This window comes from Arachis ipaensis, chromosome B1, assembly GCF_059453495.1.
Source record: "Arachis ipaensis isolate K30076 ecotype BB chromosome B1, ASM5945349v1, whole genome shotgun sequence".
NCBI classification, from domain to species: domain Eukaryota; kingdom Viridiplantae; phylum Streptophyta; class Magnoliopsida; order Fabales; family Fabaceae; genus Arachis; species Arachis ipaensis.
The window spans coordinates 137,221,042-137,239,411 of record NC_142436.1 but is presented as its reverse complement, the minus strand read 5'-3'; the positions used below and the strand labels follow the sequence as shown (position 1 = coordinate 137,239,411).

The following is an 18,370-nucleotide window of genomic DNA, read 5'->3' as shown; positions in this document are numbered from 1 at the left end:
AACATGGTCACGGCAAGAGAGGTGAATTCAAGGAATTATGCATTATCCTGTTTCATTAAAACCATGAAAATCTGGTGTTTCTTTCTTCCATTTCCTTTAACACAATCCTGATTTGTCCCTATAGCACTGTTCATGCACTAATTAACCAGACTTTCACACTTAAATTAGATATAGGGACAAATTCATATGTACTAAGTGCACAAAATAAGAGATACAACAATCAGAATTGCACAAACAAATTTCAGCCATAGCAATACAACTTCGGTGCAACACCATATAATTTCCAGCCATAGCAATTAATGTAAATGCAAGCAAAAACCTATGGAACAAGGAACAGATAAGGACATACCACATCTAAGTTCGGAAAATGAGTTGATCCATGGCCGCTATTCGTATCAATCGGAGACTGTTGAGCGTCTTGTAATAAAGCTTCTAGTTCTTATGGCCTCATTCTAGGTTCCGATCGCTGCAGTATTAACTTGACCATATTTCGCAACCCATGAATTTCTTCCTCTTGTTTTTGTTGTTTGGCCTCCATGTGTCCAAGTTTATCCTTCAGACTGGACACTTCCTCTTTGTGCTGATTCTTGATTTCATTAATTTCAGCATGTTTTTTTAAATCACTTTTTGTCACAGATCTTCCATACAACCTTACCCGACCTGGTTGTTCTTTCCCAAATAAGGTCTCAAATGCTTCCTCTTCTGTTTTACCAGCAGCTTGGCGGTGTTGGAAGTCTTCCTGCATAGAAGAAACATTTAAAATTGAATTAGTTACCATATCCTAAATTTGAAATGTAATTATGAATGATTCAATGAACTCTTACAATAGCAGTCTGTGTTTCCTCATCCACTTCTTTCCTCTTCCGACTTGTTCGGGTAGCAATGAACATCTCAAACCTTTTTGGTTCCTCGTTTGTTTCCTTTGTCGCTCGCTGCAAAACAAGATATTACTTTAGTTTCTTCCTTCAATTTATACTAATATAAATCCCAATAAATATAATTTTTCTCTTTCATATTAAAGAATTTTACCAGAGCCACTCGTACTCTTCCGAAATTGATTGGCTCCATGCGATGTGGAAACTTCTGTTTTTCCTTGTATTGTTTGTTTCTTTGGCTTATTGACTGGAAGTGAATAAAAAGTTAGCATACAATTACTAACACGTGCAGCATAATGAGTTAGGGAAATCTACTAGCATGGTTGCATTATTAAGCTGACTGAAAAATATGTCACATTCTCTCGTTAAATAATCATGGGTTTTGGTCCAAATGCAGGTTTAAATCAAGTATCACAAATGCAGGTTCATTGCGCCTGAAGTCAAGCCCAAAGGAAGACTACTGTATGCAACTAAAGAGATTTTTATTTTCTAACAACCCCTGAATTATTATTAAGCAATTATTATCACTAGGTCTATTCAATATAATTATTTTGCTGTTGCACTAAAGCACTATTTAAATTTCATTTATACTATCACATGTTAGAAATAAAGCGTACACATGAAAATTCAACATATATAGTCTTTTACCTGGATTAGAAGATGACTCCAATAATAGATCAATTTTATGAATTGACTTTCTGGTACTTGTGGGGGTCGATTCTTCACCATATCTTCAATAGTATCATAGGGAACAAAGTGCTTCTGCTTAATCTTTCCTTTGAACCGCTTCCAAGCATCTCAAATCGCTTGCATTACCCACTTTATCCACTGTCTGGGAGGATAAACTTGGTCTACATGATTATAAGTAATTGCTATATGCTCTTGTGCTGAATAAAAAAATCGAAGTCAATAATTACCGAGTGTCTTATGTTAACATAGTCCCACATGAACTTCTTAGATTTAGGAGAAACCGCATGCCAACTAGTGTACAAAAGACTAACGAATCTTTTATTTCTACCAATAGTGCCAACAAAACTAGTTAAATTAGAAACACTTTGGTCAGTTGGTCCTACGGGCTGTCCAATATCAAAAGTGACTTCTTCCCGCTGTTCCATAGTCCTTGCATAAATCTCTTTGCAAGTTATTTTTCCACGAATTTTCTTCTTCTTTGGCTCTCCTAGTTTCATTCATTAGGAAAGAGATTAAGGACTAATTAGTGATGCCAATTGAAAAAAGAAGCATTACAATTTACAAGAGAAGATAGAAAAATAGCAAAACAGTACCTTCTTCATCATCAATGTCCTCCATCACATGTTGATAATAGTCTTCATCAAGTGCCATGCTTTCTTTCCCGTCCTCACTTAGTTCAGTGCTTGGTCCTTCAATTTCCATGTCTATCCCATTTTCCTTTAAGAATTTGTCAATTGTTGTAGCCTTTACTCCTGGCATCCTCTTACCCTTTGTTGATATTCTTTGCTCCAACATTGCACTTTTATTTTGTGGGGTAGTTTCAGGAGTAGGCAAAGTTGTGTCATCTTCCCTGTTTCAGTCTCTTCATCTGTGAGTTGAATATTTTGCTACTGCCCTTGGTTGATTGTGAGTTGAGTAGAACTTGGACAACTCCGTTCTTGGCTTACACTTGTTGGCACGTTGCCGTTCCTTTTACGAATTGCTTTGAGCTTTCTTGTAAGTTCATCTGCCTCCATGTTTGTAGGCTTAGACTTCTTCAAGCCTTGTGTTGATTTTCTACCCTGTACTCCATTCTTGATTTTCTCAGCAGTAGGCACAGTCAATAGCTCCTTTCTTTTTTTATTTTTTGGCTGTTGCAAAGGAATGTTTGGCTGTACTTCCAAGGTGGTAGGCGTGAAATTAGTCCTTTTGCTAATAGAATCAAATGTGCTTTGAAAATGACTAAAATCCAGCTTCTTTTACATGGATTTCTTCTATCCTTTGGTTGCACGCATCTCCATTTGACTTTCTGGTTCATCCATCCTTCGCTCAGATTTCTCCTTGTCATTAGCAGCTGCAGCTTCCATTTCATATTTCTTGCATTCAATTACAATCCTTTGTCTCTTAACCTCAAATTGTCTAAGCAAATTATTACTTGATGTAGTTTTAAGATCAATAAATTCCTTATTCCTACATAAATAAATTAGTTAAGTAGAGTCAATATACCCATCAAAATCAATATAAGAAAAATGTAAGAGACTGACAAATTAACAAAAAAATAAGTATTACTTACAAATAAAAAGGTGAAAAAGAAAACTTAAGTATACATATATACATATTAAGCAATAAATTGCTTAGGATGACTCATCAGAATCAGAATCAGAATCTCCAATGAAGTCTGCCTCATATTCTTGGGCAGAAGTCACTTGGGGAACCGTTTCAATAACCGTGGGTCGTAACTCAGTCCTCTCCAGAATAAGTTCACCATCATCAGCTGGTATGGCAGGGCTCGTTATACGCTCGTGTTGTTCACTATAGTGTGTTTGACGGGCCTTGGACTCAGATTCGTTGCTTGTTTTAAATAAGTCTCTTGGGACAGTTTTCATAACATAATGTTTGTTATGTTCATATGGATCTTGCACATAAAAACACTGATGTGCTTGAGATGCTAGTATGTAAGGTTCATTCTGGAAGCATTTCTTATGGAAGTGAACAAATGTAAGATCATACTTATCTCTCCCAGCATCATACCACTCACACCGAAATAAGACAACCTTAAAATGCCCAAAATAGTCTAACTCTACTATCTCAAATAACCTGCCATAATAAGCTACAGTGTCTTGGATTGAACTTTTATCTTTAGCACTTGCAAAGCTTGAAGTTAAAGTAGTTAATGTGATACCACTGTTTTATGTTTTTCTCCTTGCCTCACGCTCCACAGTGTGAAACCTGTATCCATTAATTACATATCCAGAAAATCTTCTTGCAACAGAGCTTGGACCTCGAGATAATTCTTTTAGCCAAAAAGGCACATTTGGATCCCTCGCACGAGTTTCAAACCACTGCACGAACATTTTGTTGTGAACTTTTGCTTTTCTCCATTTCATTCCCTGCTGATTGTTAACCTCTTCCTCATGCTCTCTATAATTAATAATAGTTAGGTTTGATCTAAAAAATATGAGTGAACTTGATCGAAATAAAAATAAGTTTGATTAAGTTACCTAACATAATCTGTGACTTCTTCACAATTGTGTAATACATACACATGGGCTTGAGCACTTGATATGTCATCTAGATTAATTGGTTCTCCATTTCTCATGCCTAACAAACGACCTTTGTTAGAAAACAACTTTGATAGCACAACTTTGTCTTCATGAGGATCATCATCATTCTGAGGTCACTTATTAAGTCTTGTTTGCACACCTCCATGCAAGTATCTTGAGCAGAAAGTTAAGTACTTTTCAGCCAGATATGCCTCTGTAATAGAACCTTTGGGGCGACTTTTGTTGCGAACATATGATTTTAATGTACACGTGTACCTTTCTGGAGGATACATCCAATAAAACTGCATCAGACCACCCAATCTCACCTCATTTGCTAAATGAATGGGAAGATGAACCATTATGTCAAAAAAACTAGGGGGAAAGATCCTCTCAAGGTGGCATAATATTTCCACAATCTCTAACTCCATTAGATCTATTTCTTCCAATGTGATGAACTTTTTGCATAAGCGACGAAAAAAGAAACTTAGTCAAATCAACGGAATGGCCACATGATCAGGAAGGATGCTTTTAATCGGTATTGGTAGTAAATAGTGAAGCATAAAGTGAGCATCGTGGGTCTTATACCCAGAAACTTTTCTTTCTCCTAAATGTACACAACGTGATATGTTCGAAGCACTACCATCAGGTAGCTTTGTTGTCTTCAAAACACCACAAAAATTGACTTCTCTACAGCAGTCATAGAAAAGCATGCCTTTGCCAACTTTGTTCTCTTGCCATTATTCACCTCCTTTAGTTGAAGATTTTTCTAGATACCCAAATCTTTTAAGTCATATCGAGCATTCAAATGGTCCTTTGTCTTGCCTGGGATATCCAAGAGAGTTCCAATTACACTGTCAAGTATGTTCTCTATGTGCATGACATCTAAGTTGTGACGCAGTGGGTTCTTGTGCTAGTAAGGCAATTCAAAGAAAATTGATCTTTTTTTCCAATTCCATGGGAAACTATTTGATGTACTTTGCTTCTTCCCAAAGACATTCTCAACATTTTGTAGCATCTCAAAGATTTCAGTTCCTTCTATAACAGGTGGAGGGGGTCTTAATTCCTGCTTCCCATTAAAAGACCTTGTATTGGTTCTCCATGGATGATCCATGGGTAAAAAGACACAATGGTCCATATAAACTGTCTTCCGACTATGTTTTAGTTGTAAGCTACAGGTATTTTTGTTACAACAAGGGCAAGCCAATTTTTCCTTTGTACTCTACCCAGACAACATAGCATAAGCAGGAAAATCATTGATTGTCCACAAAAGAGCTGCCCGCATTTGAAATGTCTCATTTTTTGATGCATCATAAGTTTCGACCCCTATTTCCCACAACAACTTCAAGTCTTCTATCAATGATTGTAGATACACATCAATGTCTTTACCAGGTGTGTGGCCCAGGAATAAGCAAAGAAAGCATACAATATTCGGGTTTCATACACATCTACGGAGGCAAGTTGTATACCATCAACATCACAGGCCACGTGCTCCATGAAATGTTCATGCTACGAAATGGGTTGAACCCATCACTTGACAAGCCTAGTCTAATATTGTGTGATTCTTTTGCAAATTCTTCATCCATTTCATCAAGGTTCTTCCATATCAAGCCATCAGCAGGATGCTTTAACGTGCCATCTTTTACGTGCTCCTCATCATGCCACCTCAGACTAGCTTCCGTCTTTGAGCACATAAATAATCTCTGAAGTCTTGGAATTATAGGAAAGTATCTCAGAGTCTTTGCAGGAATAGCAACCTTTCTTGTCAGGTTGGTTCTCGCTATTATCACTAGAATTTTTAGTATATCGAGAAGTTCCACACACACGACATTATTTTTCATCCTTTAGTTCTTTTCTATATAGGAGGCAATCACTAGGACAAGAATCAATTTTTTTATAATCCAGACCTAAATCTCTTATCATAGTCTTCGTCTTATGGAAAGATGAAGGTATGTTAATGTCAGGCATTGCCTCTTTCAATAGCTCAAGAAGTAAAGTGAAGGAGGCATTGCTCCAACCGTGCAAACACTTTAACAAGTACAGACGGATGATAAAAGATAAAGTAAAAAATTTCTTGCAACCCGGGTATAACTCTTGACTTGCCTCATCTATTAAATTGTAAAACTTTTTAGCCTCTTCATTTTGACCTACAGTAACACCCTCAGCATAAGGTACATCTCCAAATGCATCATTAAGCAGTCCTTCAATGTCATCGCGTGCACCTTCTTCATCATCCGTGTCATCGTCAACCACCATCGGAATTGTCCGTTTTCTCATGATTAATCCATGTTCTATATCCCTTAACAAATCCGTCGGCTACTAAATGGTTAAATACCACATCTCTTCTATACCAATTAATGTTACAACACCTCTTACAAGGACATTGAATTTGTCGTCCGTCCGGTTCTTCCTCAGAGTATGCAAAGTCTAAAAAACTAATAACACCATTGATATACTCTTCGCTATACCTCAGTAGATCCATCCAATCCTTTGGCATATCACAAAACCTAATTGATAATTATTAAATTTTTTAGGAGGAAAATTTATAAGGGGTCGTAAAGTGAAGATAACAATAATAGAGGAGGAAGGGTGTTATTCGCTATAAAGGGAATGAGCAATGAAAAGGACTTTTAAAGCCTTGTAATTAGGTTGGAAAATAGTTCCTAGTCTTAGAAGTAATTCTCTAGAAACCATTGAGGTAAAACAAATAAAGAGAAACATAGAATTTATAGTACAAATATAATAAGTTAAATTGCAACTTCAAAACTAACAAAACAAAAGAATTAAGGTGTGCAATGTACCTTGCCATGACACAATCAACGCTTTGACAAAATCTGCATGGAAGACCTTAACCAAAAACTTTCGCCTTCAATCTTGGTCAATGCAAACAAAAAACAAAGTCAACTTTCTAATAATATTTTTGCAACCATTCATAAGAAACTCAAACGCAAATTATAATAATATTTTTGTAATCCTTCAGTTGCTATATAAAATTTTAGGAGGGAGTTTTTAAAATAAAAAATATAAATATTTAATCAACAAATTTTATTATCAGATTTAAGTAAAAGCATTTTGCAGGTGAATAGTAAGTCAAAAATTAAAATTATTACTAGAAGCATGAAAGTAAAAGCATTTTAGGTTTGTTTATCGAGATTCCAGAATTAATCCATGTATTAAATGATTCTTAACAGTTAGCACAACATTGCTACCAGCTCAAACAACTAAACCAAAATAACTGTAAAAATTACAAACAAAAAAATTGTAATTGCCATATGCAACCATTTAACCACAAATTCAGCACAATCATCATTTAGCAAAATTTAAATTGATATAATCAAACAGATTTGGGGACCCAGCAGCAGCAGCAGCAATTAAATCATTCAAGAGACAACGGCAAAACAACAAAATAGGGCAGGGAAAAAAACACAACCTAGAAGAAGGTGAAAATTAGGGCAGAACCGGATAACACAGGGCAGAAGAGCAGCAGGCAGAATCGAAGAAGGCAAAAGGCAAGTCGTGGTCCTCGTGGTGTAAGTTATGGTGTTTAACGGCCAGGTGAAGATGGAACCAGCGATGGAGTTCGTGGCTCAAAGGCTGCGAAACAGAGGAGTGGCGGCAAAGACAGCAGACACTGGTGGTGCTGAGTGAGCAGTGAGAAGCAGTTAGAAGATGATGGCAACAGAAAAATCATAGTATAGAAATCATAGTAACAACCTAAATAGAAAATCATAGTAAAAACAAAAAAAAATGGAAAAAGAAAAATAACAAGAACATGAATCAACTAATAGAATCAACCAACAGAATAGAATCACAGTAATAACAAGTTAACTACAATAATTAAAAAAGAAAACTCAAGTAATAACAACATAAATTAGAGATGTAAGATTCTGCTTGAAAAGGTAAATTTTCAAACCATTACTAATTAAGAAGGCCCCAAAGTTTGGAATCGGTAGCAGCAAGTCTTATTAATGAATATGAGATTTGATATTATAATTTTTAATTATAGTTGATAAGAAGAAAGATGATTAAAAGTGCCGAAGAAAGCATAAAGCAGAAAGACAGCAAATCAGAAATCTATGGGAATCTGTAGGCTGTGTTTATAGAAATGGATAGCACTCAAGATATAAGCATAAGCCTTCAAACCTTGTCCCAATTGAAGAACAGCTAAGTTCATATTATTCATCCTGAATTATGATTTTTCACAGAACCTTGTCCTAAATGGTGAAGATAAAGGAGAAAACAAGGAGAGTACATTTCATCTTGAGAAACACATTGATGCATATCTACTAGTCAGGTACGTGATTTTCAGTCTATTTTCAATTTCAGTTTATCAATTGTATGTGTGGATTTAAGCTATTTTGGTTTAGTTTCTTTCTTTTTTAATGTTTATCTAATTTTGTACCTATATTTATAGGGTTTTGTACATATAAATCAAGCAAATCTAAATCAAGCATACCTTGTAAAGAGGCTAGAACTCTTACCTATTTACATCAGCACCCTGAAGTATTGCAAGCAACTTAACAAAACTATCAAAATTGACGATTCAAGGAAGGGGTCAAATTCAATCTGATATCACCATAAGGTTGTTCTTGATGTACGTCAATATGTCCATAACTCTTCAAAACCTATAATGCAACATTCAAATTGGCATCACCAAGAAAAGAGAATACTAAATTCTAGGAGAGGGTTAGGGGGGAAAACATTCCATTGGTCACAAGAATAAATAAGTTCAATTTAAAGGACTTTATTGAGTATGATGCTATGGTGAAGAATGCTTTTGAATGGGGATTTTTTTTAATAAGAGAAAAGGTCATCAAAAAAAATTTCATGTTCTCTGTAAATTTAGTGTGAATTTTCATTCTTCACCAAAGACATTTCCCTTTCAACAATCATAGATATGCATATACACAAATTTGAATAGTGTGTGGTGTGCCGATTGAATATTGAAACAAAAAAATGCTTGACAATTAGTACAGTAGTAGTAGTAGTAGGCAAGGAATCAAATTTCTGGAAGCTTTGGCAGAAGTTATGCATGTCTTCCATAACAGACTAATTAACTATATATAGTATTTAAAAGAAACGACAATACAAGGGGAAATAGTGGGTTTAGATTTTGATATGAACAATCTGACACAGTGGCACAGTGCTCATTCAGCAGCTATCCTTACATAGAGGAGAACCCATTCCTAAATGTTACAAATTGACCCCTTGCTTTCATTCGTATCTACCACCGTATTTTCAACCAATTTTGACAAATCATCCTTTTTCCTTATTCATTTATTTTCACAGTATCAAGGTATTGGTCTCATAGAACAAATATAAAAATTAACAACACTTTATATGAACCCAAAAGAAGGGTACCTTAAGATGCAGATAAAATGTGAAATAGAACTTACATGTAAGGCTTGTAAAAAATTAAAACATTCAAGTAAAATCAGTGTCAGATTGAATACTCCCAACTTAGAATCATGTAAAACAAGAGAATTATACCAACCTGGAAGACCTTTCAAGACATTAAAACAAAGGCAAGTGTCTTCAACTAACACAGGTCCATTAACCTTTACATAAATTAGAAAACCAAACCATCAGAAAAGTTAAAAAATTGAGGGAAAAAAAGAAAATCCACCCTAAAATCACACACATGATGGAATCAGTGAAAACCAGATTGTGAGTGGATACCTGAACAGCATCCAAACAAGCTTTCTCTTTGGAGATATCTAAAATCGATTTCTAAACCCTAAACCGGTTTCTAAAATCGGAACCCTAAACCCCTCAAATTTCAGAATCAAATGGAAATTAATACATACCTAATCGACGAGGTGAGCACAGAGAGGATGATGAGAAACACAGAGATCGACGATGGTATGGGCGACGCAGCGACAATCAGTGCAGGAGGATGAAGAGGAGCGACGGTCAGTGGTGGGTGGGGTGAGTGGTGATTGGGGTGCGACAATAGTGAGAGGGTTTTCGATCTTCTCTGAAAGGTTTTTCTTCGTGCTTTGGAGCAGAGAGATGACGAGCTTTGGAGGGAATGGGTGCTTTGGAGGGTTTTCTTCTCTAAAATGGTGCTTTGGTGGGAATGGGTCAAAATTCCACTAAGTGTGTGAGCTGAGTGTGCGTGCTTACAGGAAAAAGTTAAGAGGGGAAAAATTCACCAAGTGTCAATTTTTTTGCTCTAGATACATTAGGCATCACTTTTAAAACGCACCCAAAACTTAACAAATAGGCTACCCTCTAAAAGCGTCCTCTTTGATAGGAAAAGTGAACCTATAGATATCAACCTACGACTATGCTTTATAAGTGATTTCTATAATACCTAAGACTATACTTTTTAAATGATGCCACAATTGTGTATCCTTTTCTCTTATAAAAAGGCAACACAGAGAAAAGCGTAGCCTATTCATAGAATAGGCTACCTATTCATAGAATAGGCTACACTTTTCAAATGTAGCTTAAAAAAAGTGTGGCTGAATGAGTATTTTTCTTGTAGTGATCTTTTGTTTTTATTATTCATTACTTACAAAAATTGAATTCTATTTTCCGCAAGATTGGTATATATTTTCTTGGCTCAGATCATGCTTTTAGGTTATTTTGATTTAGAGATTCTCTATATATTTGATTAATTTGGTTTACTTGTGGCTGTTTAGAGTTAAGGAGTTTGATTCAGATTATGTCTATATATTAGTACAAAATTGCGTCATTGACAATGCGTCATTTATGCTGAGCTATATATCTCTCAAAAAAGTCAATTGGAAATCATATATACGATATAGATAATAATTTAATTTATATATAAATTATTAGTAATAATCATTAGTGGGGGTCAATAAAATAAATATCACTAATTGGAAGCTGTAATGGCAGTATAGTTGTATTCACAACAAACAACCTGACCTAGAAATTAGTTAAGAAAATGACAAACTTAAAAATTATAAAATATAGAATCTAATTAATTAATCTTATAACGCTAGACTTGCACCGCAAGAAAAATGAGTATTATATAACCATGAGTAGATTGTTATCAGATTTATTGTGAGGATTCGCACGACACTGAGATGAGACCTAATGTGATGATGATTATGAGGAAATTTGATGTGATACTATTATGATTCAAACATGGTATTAATTAAGGTAAGGTTGATATGGAATGATTAATAACATGGTACTTGAGTGGTGTCCTTTTGTATCTTGATTGAGAATAGAGGTGTTGATAGAAACAAGAGACGAGAATTGATGAGAATAGAGTGTGTGTATGTGTTTATATATATATATATATATATATATATATATATATATATATATATATATATATATATATATAGTGCTGCATGGCTCATATATATCAGTGTGTGTAACTCATATTACAGAATACAACTCTTATGTTTGTTCAATAACTCTTACACACAAAACCTAGAAAGGCAAAAAGAATGCGAAAATGAAAGTAATTACAGAGAAGAGAGTTCTTTGCTGCCTGTAGAGAGTAAGAAAAAGAGAAAAGGATCTTAAACATTTCATTAATAAAGGTTATGAAGAAAATGTGGTCTGTAATTGTTTCTTTGGATATCTGAGTTGAGAAAAATTATAGAATAGGAAAAAGGATGAGAATTTTTTTGACGGGATTTGAAAGCTATAAGATGAACTAGGTTATTGAGTCTAGGATATAAACAATGTGCAGATTAAGTCAATTCCTTTTATTACAATTATGCCATTTATATGATGGTCTTTGCTTCTTTACTTACTAATGTTGTTTACAGCAATAATAAGGACGAGTTACTCGCCAGTTTAGGCATTCTTGCTAATCAGAAGATGGATATGTATAACAAGTATAGTTGAAATCAAAATTGATGATCTTCTCATGAACATTGAGTTGAACATTCAATAGCCTTCTTTTTCTGCCCTACTTTTTCTCGATGAACATACATGGATCCTAAAAGTATATAGTATGAGCTTGTTTATCATATTCTTTGAGTTGCATGAACAAATGATGATTTCTTTTCCCAATTATTTTTGAAACAAGAAGCGTTTATTATTCCATGATGGTGCTATTGAAGAAATTGTTATTTGCAACTTCTTAAGATTATAACTTCTTAAGATTATCAAGGTTATTGATTCAATTTGATTTCAGATTTCAATTTGATTCACATTATACGTTTTCTTCCTGGTTTGGTTTCAATGTACTCTTCTATTTTGGTTTTGTTCTTGCCTAGGATATAAGACAAAAGGGGAGTGAAGCAAAATTCTGTCTTGCAAGACCCATGATACCTCTGTGAAGTGTTACCGCCACAACGCCAGGCGTGTTCTCTTCTCTTTTAATATGCATAAGCCAAAATAATGCAAATTAACGTAGCTTGCTAATGATTTTGTTTGTCTTGTCGGTTATGAGCACTATATGATCTAACCAAAATAACTCTGCATTTTAGAATTATTTTCCTGTCCTCCAAATAATTTAGTATTTTTTTCATTAACTTATACTTGATACCTTTTTAATTTGTGTCCGTTGTAGGATTCAATAAAATTTTTCAGGTTATAACTTCTTATCTTTGGATAATTCTTTATAAACTTATGGGCCTTGTCCGTAACATACAGCTAGCTTAGCTCATTATTATTAGATTTCATTAGTTATAATTAAGTAGTGTGAACCATGTCAATGAGAGATTTGTGATAATCCAAATATGCTTTGAATGTGTTTAAGTATATATAATTTATATTCGGTAATGGAGAAGTGTATAAGCCAGGGTGTATAACTGAAAATCTATGTGATTAGGATACCACAAAATGAAAGGAAAGTTGGAAGATGGGAAACAAGGGCGGGAGGTGTTGGAATAATGTCTAGTTGTTTAAAGGGTTTAATTTGATTTGATTAGTTTAGCTAATAAAGTTTCAATTAAGATGATAGTTTAATATTACAACTCAGAAGCATAAACCGAAAGGAATCATGTCTGTGCCTAGTGCATCTTTTTGGCATATACCATATCATCATTCCGTTAAATTATGCAAATTAGGTTTTGATCACAAATACAAAGACACTGTTTAAGTTTTAAACTTTACAACCTTTTAAAGATACTCACCAAAGCATTTTGAAGCCATATCACTCACGACAGGAATATAATCAAAGGCTCTGTTGTTTTTTTTTTTTTTGGTTTCTTAATCAATTTTTTTCAGTTGAAAGCTTTTTCCTTCAAAATTCAAAGTCATACATATATAGATCATATAGATAGCCACTTAGCCAACTGCTTCTGCATTGCTGATTCTATACTGAGAAATTCTTTTTGTTCAAAAAATCAATGTTGGAGTGTTTTGTTATTAAGGTTCAACTGATGAGTAAAATATAAATGGGTCTTGCTATTTTACCAAGGAAAGTGAGCTAGCTAAAATACACACCTCATTCTTAAAAGCTAATAGCTAGGTACATGAGAATATTGCACATAATATTTTTAGCTAACCAGGCAATAAAATATGGTTTGCTTAGAGAGGTAAATTTTGATATGATTATATTCTAGTTGTCCATTATGATTTTTTATTTATATTTTTGTTTTGCACATTTTTAAACTTTAACTTCTGTTCCTCATTTCTTTTTTTATTTTTTAAGGAAGCTTTTCTTTCCCATTTCATTTTTTGGCTTTGGAATCAGAAATTCTTTCTTCCAGTAATTTTTTAAAAGTACAAAATTTTGCCATGAGTAAGCAACCTTACTAATACCATTCTTATGCTATGTATTATTCGGGATGCAAGTACCTTTATTTCTGTTTCATTTTTAAGTTATTCTCCCATTCTCTCTCTGCGGTTACTTATTGAATTAGAATATATTATTACTCTCCCATTATATAATTGTAAAAAATTTTAATTATTACTTTTGACATATTGCCTGAATTCTTTATAAAGATTTTCTAGTTGTATTACTTTATTAAATATTTATTCATTTGTTTATATGATTTCATTAAAGTAGATATAGATAAGAGTTGGATCTCAAAGCCACGAGGTAGTGATGAATAAAGGGTCGGCTTAAACAAATTTTTGGACTTTGCATTTGCCAATACATCATCCGATGGGATGATCATTATCCATGTCCTTCATGTGGGTTCCAGCTTTTCCAAACCAGAGATGATGCCTACGATCATCTGTTGATAAAATCTTTTCCTACTAATTATACCTTTTGGTTACATTATCGTGAGAGACGCATAGGAGAGAGCTCTAGTGAGAGACAAGAAGGTGAACCGTGTAGCATCCGCCAAGATCCAATGCGTTACATGGTTCACGAGGCATTCAACTTTCCAGGAGTCGTTGCTGATGAAGAAGACTCAAGCAACGAACATTTTGGGGGGGGGGTGCCGAAGAGTTACCGTATCTATACAGCAAACCTAGTCACGTGGCCCGTAATTTTGACGAGCTGCTTGAAGATGGAGAACAAAAATTGTATCTAGGATGCTCAAAATTCTTGAAGCTGGCTTTCTTGGTGAGGCTATACCATATAAAATGCATGTGCGGAGTGAGTGACAAGACATTCAGAATGATACTAGAGCTACTGGGGGACGCCTTTGAGCATGCAAAGATTTCGGTTTCATTGCACAATGCCAAGAGGATTATAAGAAAGCTCGGTATTATGTACAAGAAGATAGATGCATGTTCGAATGACTGCATGCTATATCAGGGCAGCGATCAAGAACTGTCTAGGTGCAAGCGATGTGGGACCACGAGATGGAAGCAAAAGACTATGAGGAATTCCATTGTTAGGGTCAATGTGGTTGTTTAGAAGAATAGGAAGCTGCAGGCGGCGAAGGTTCTTCGTTACTTTCCCCTTGTTCCACGACTGCAGCGGATGTTCATGTCTAGTAAGACATCCATTGACATATTGTGGCACAAGAAAGGTCTTAAATCAGATATTTTTTTGAGGCATCCAAGGGACGGTGAGGCATGGAAGGCATTTGACAGAAGATATACTGACTTCAGTAGTGACCCGCGCAGCGTTCGCTTAGCTTTAGCTAGCGATGGCTTTAATCCTTTCAGAAACCTCAGCTCAAGGTACTCGATTTGGCCCGTGATTCTTATCCTGTACAACCTACTTCCATGGAGTTATATGAAACCCAACTCTTTTTTTCTCTCTATGATTATTCCCGGTCCCAAGATGCTTGGAAATGATATAGATGTCTACCTACAGCCCTTGATAAATGAGTTGAAGCAGCTGTGGAGTGGAGTTGAAACGTACGACGCTAGCGAGAAAAAAATATTCAAGATATATGCTGCATTGATGTGGACAATCAGTAATTTTCCAGGATTGGACAACTTATCTAGGTGGAATACGTACGGTAGGAGAGCTTGTCCTACGTGCAACTTGGATGCTGAAACTAACCGACTCACCTTCAGTCAAAAATGGTATTTTATGGGTCATCGATGCTTTCCGAGTCAAGGCCACAGATTTTGGCAGGACCGGGTTAGATTTGATGGCAAGGTAGAGGACAGAGGTCCCCCTATCGAACTATTTGGTGGAGATATTTTGAGACAGTTGGAGAATGTGCATGTCAAGCTTGGCAAGGTGCAAATGGTTGCTGGTAAAAGAGCACGCGGACAACAATATGCAGTGCAAGATGAGTCTTCTTGAAAAAATAGGAGTATATTGTTTGAACTCCCATATTGGGAGTATAATTTATTGCATCACAATCTAGACGTGATGCACATAGAGAAGAATGTGTGCTACAACATAATTTACACCATACAGAATGATAGTGGTAAATCCAAGGACCACCTTAAAGCTCGAAAGGACCTCAAGCTGATGGAAATCAGGCATGATCTCTGGCCACGGGAAGATGGAAAGTATCCCACTGTAATCTTCTCCTTGTCGAATTCATAGAAGGATGTCTTTCTTAGGACTTTAAAGAATGTGGTCTTTCGAGATGGTTGGTGCGGTATTTACAACCACACTTACTTACTGGCAAGTGCACCGGGTCGTACCAAGTAATACCTTACGTGAGTAAGGGTCGATCCCATGAGGATTGATGGATCAAGCAACAATAGCGTTTGATATGATTAGTTAGACAAATAGAAAATAGTGTTAAGAGTTCAAAGACATTAAATAATAGCAAAAATATTAAAGATATGCAGATAAATAAGTTGGAAATAAAATATGGAGAAAACAGTTAAGGCTTCAGAGTTATCTATTTTCTAGATTGACTTTTCTTATTAACTAATTTTAATCATGTAAGATTTAATTCATGGCAAACTATTTGTGACTAGACCCTAATTCCTTAGACCTTCCTAGTCTCCTCTAAAATTCATCAACTGCAAATTCCTTGGTTAATCAATTCCAATTAGAGGGTAATGATCAAATTCTAGTTTATATGCCACAAGAATCCTAATTATCCAAAAATAAAGGGATTATATGTCACGTATCCCGTTAAATGCAAACAATTAGAAATTCAGGATAATATGTTTTCAAGCTATTGTTCAAGTAAAGAGCTTTTCCAAGTTATTCAAGAACTCAATTAGAACATGGGTCATACTTCCGTTCCACCCAAATTTATAAAATAAAGAACGAAAACAATTATTGAAATATAAATCAAAACATGAATTAAAATATAAAAATAATATTATCAATCCATACAATAGACAGAGCTCCTAACCTTAACAATGGAGGATTAATTGCTCATGATTGAGAGGGAAAATAAGGATTCAGGTAAAAAATATACAGCGTTGCAATCTGATGGCCTCAGATCCCTTTTTATTACTAATCCTCATAAACTTAAAATCTAATTATCTAAAATTAAAAATAATATCTTTTTCTAAAAATAAGATTTGAATTTAAATTTGAATTAATTAACAAGTCTTTAACTGATGGGTGGGGACCACTTGATTTGTCCATTATGCAGCTTCTAATATGTATTTTCTGGGCTAGAAACTGGGTCAAAACAGCCTAGAAATCGCCCCCAGCGTTTTCTGTCAATTCTGCAGATCGCTCATGTGACGCGTCCGCGTCGTCCACGCGTTCGCGTCGTCCACGCGTTCGCGTCATTTGTGCAGATTTCAGTCCACGCGTTCGCGTCAGGTACGCGATCGCGTCATTGTGATTTCTTCTATTCCGCGCGGTCACGTGAGCCATGCGTCTGCGTCGGTATTCGCTGGTCATCTCCTTGGTTTCTTCTCTTTCTCTGTAGAAACTTCATCAAATTCATCCGAATGCTACCTAAAATGAATAAAATTGCACAAAACTCAAAATAGAATCCATAGTGGCTAAAATATAATTAATTCTTAATTATACTCAACAAGTTAGATGCAAATTCACTAGGAAAAGATAGGAAAGATGCTCACGCATCAATGGTCACTCGAGCAACATTTCTTGCTGTGTTGACTTGCATCAGCAAAAGCTATCTGGCTTGAAAAGTCACGACTGTCACACTCTAATGGAACATCTTCTGCCAATTGCATCAAGGAATGTATTGCCTGCCCCAGTGTCAATCGTCCTGGCTAATTTCTCATCTTTCTTTTGACGACTATGTAGTAAATCTATAGACCCTCAACAACTTCTTCTCCTCCAGGAACATGTGATCCTCACTCTTTATCGCTTGGGGATAATTTTTCCACCATCTTTCTTCACAGTCATGGTACACCTAACCGTGCATCTGGTCGAAGAGGTACGCCTAGGGAGCCCAGTGCATTATAGGTGGATGTCCAATTGAAAGGTAACTATGGGATTAATTTTACATTGCTATTATTCCGATAGCTAACAACCTAACACACATATCTTGCTCGTAAAGATACCTATGTCGTCTCAAGCAGTACGTGCATAATAGGGCAGCATCGGAAGGATCAATTGCCAAGGGCTACTTATCTGATGAGATTCTCACTTTTTGTTCACGATACTTGGATAATGTTGAGAGTAAAATCAATCGACCAATGTGTGTTGATGATCGACCGAGCAAAGATGTGACTAATAATGTAACAAGCATGTTCCCACTTATTGGCAGGGTAGTAGTAGCTGTGGCATTTTTTAATCTTTCACCAACCGAGAGACTTCAAGCACATCGTGACGTTTTGGTCAATTGCACAGCTGTAGAGAATTTCTTAGAGTAAGTGTAGTTATTTTAGGTTGGTTCATGATGTACCCATCCAAAGGAAATATTTGTTAAAACCTTTGACAATAAATTTCCTTGGTATGCTCAGAGATTTTAGGGCCAGCACAAAACGAAGGCTGCGAAGTATTGGAAAAAGAAACGAAGTTCACATTGACAAGGTTGTCCTTAGAGAATTTGCCGAGTGGTTCAAGCATGAGGTGAATCCTTTATATGCCTCTTCCAT

General features: G+C 35.5%; 1 protein-coding gene across 1 annotated transcript; it reads right to left on the bottom strand.

Annotated features, from left to right (window-relative positions):
* Positions 1–439: 439 nt before the first annotated feature.
* Positions 440–1,068, bottom strand: LOC107619505 (uncharacterized). The gene is made up of 3 exons (XM_088503084.1): positions 1,030–1,068; positions 825–932; positions 440–739 (listed from the first exon to the last, which is right to left on the bottom strand). The coding sequence occupies exons 1-3, from the start codon at positions 1,066–1,068 to the stop codon at positions 440–442; spliced, it is 447 nt and encodes a 148-aa protein (XP_088359210.1).
* Positions 1,069–18,370: the final 17,302 nt, after the last annotated feature.

Coding starts and splice junctions, on each gene's coding strand:
- LOC107619505 (XM_088503084.1), bottom strand. CDS start 1,068: ATGGAGCCAATCAATTTCGGAAGAGTACGAGTGGCTCTG. Junction 933..1,029: donor GAAGAGTACGAGTGGCTCTG/GTAAAATTCTTT, acceptor CTTGTTTTGCAG/CGAGCGACAAAGGAAACAAA. Junction 740..824: donor AGGAAACACAGACTGCTATT/GTAAGAGTTCAT, acceptor TCTTCTATGCAG/GAAGACTTCCAACACCGCCA.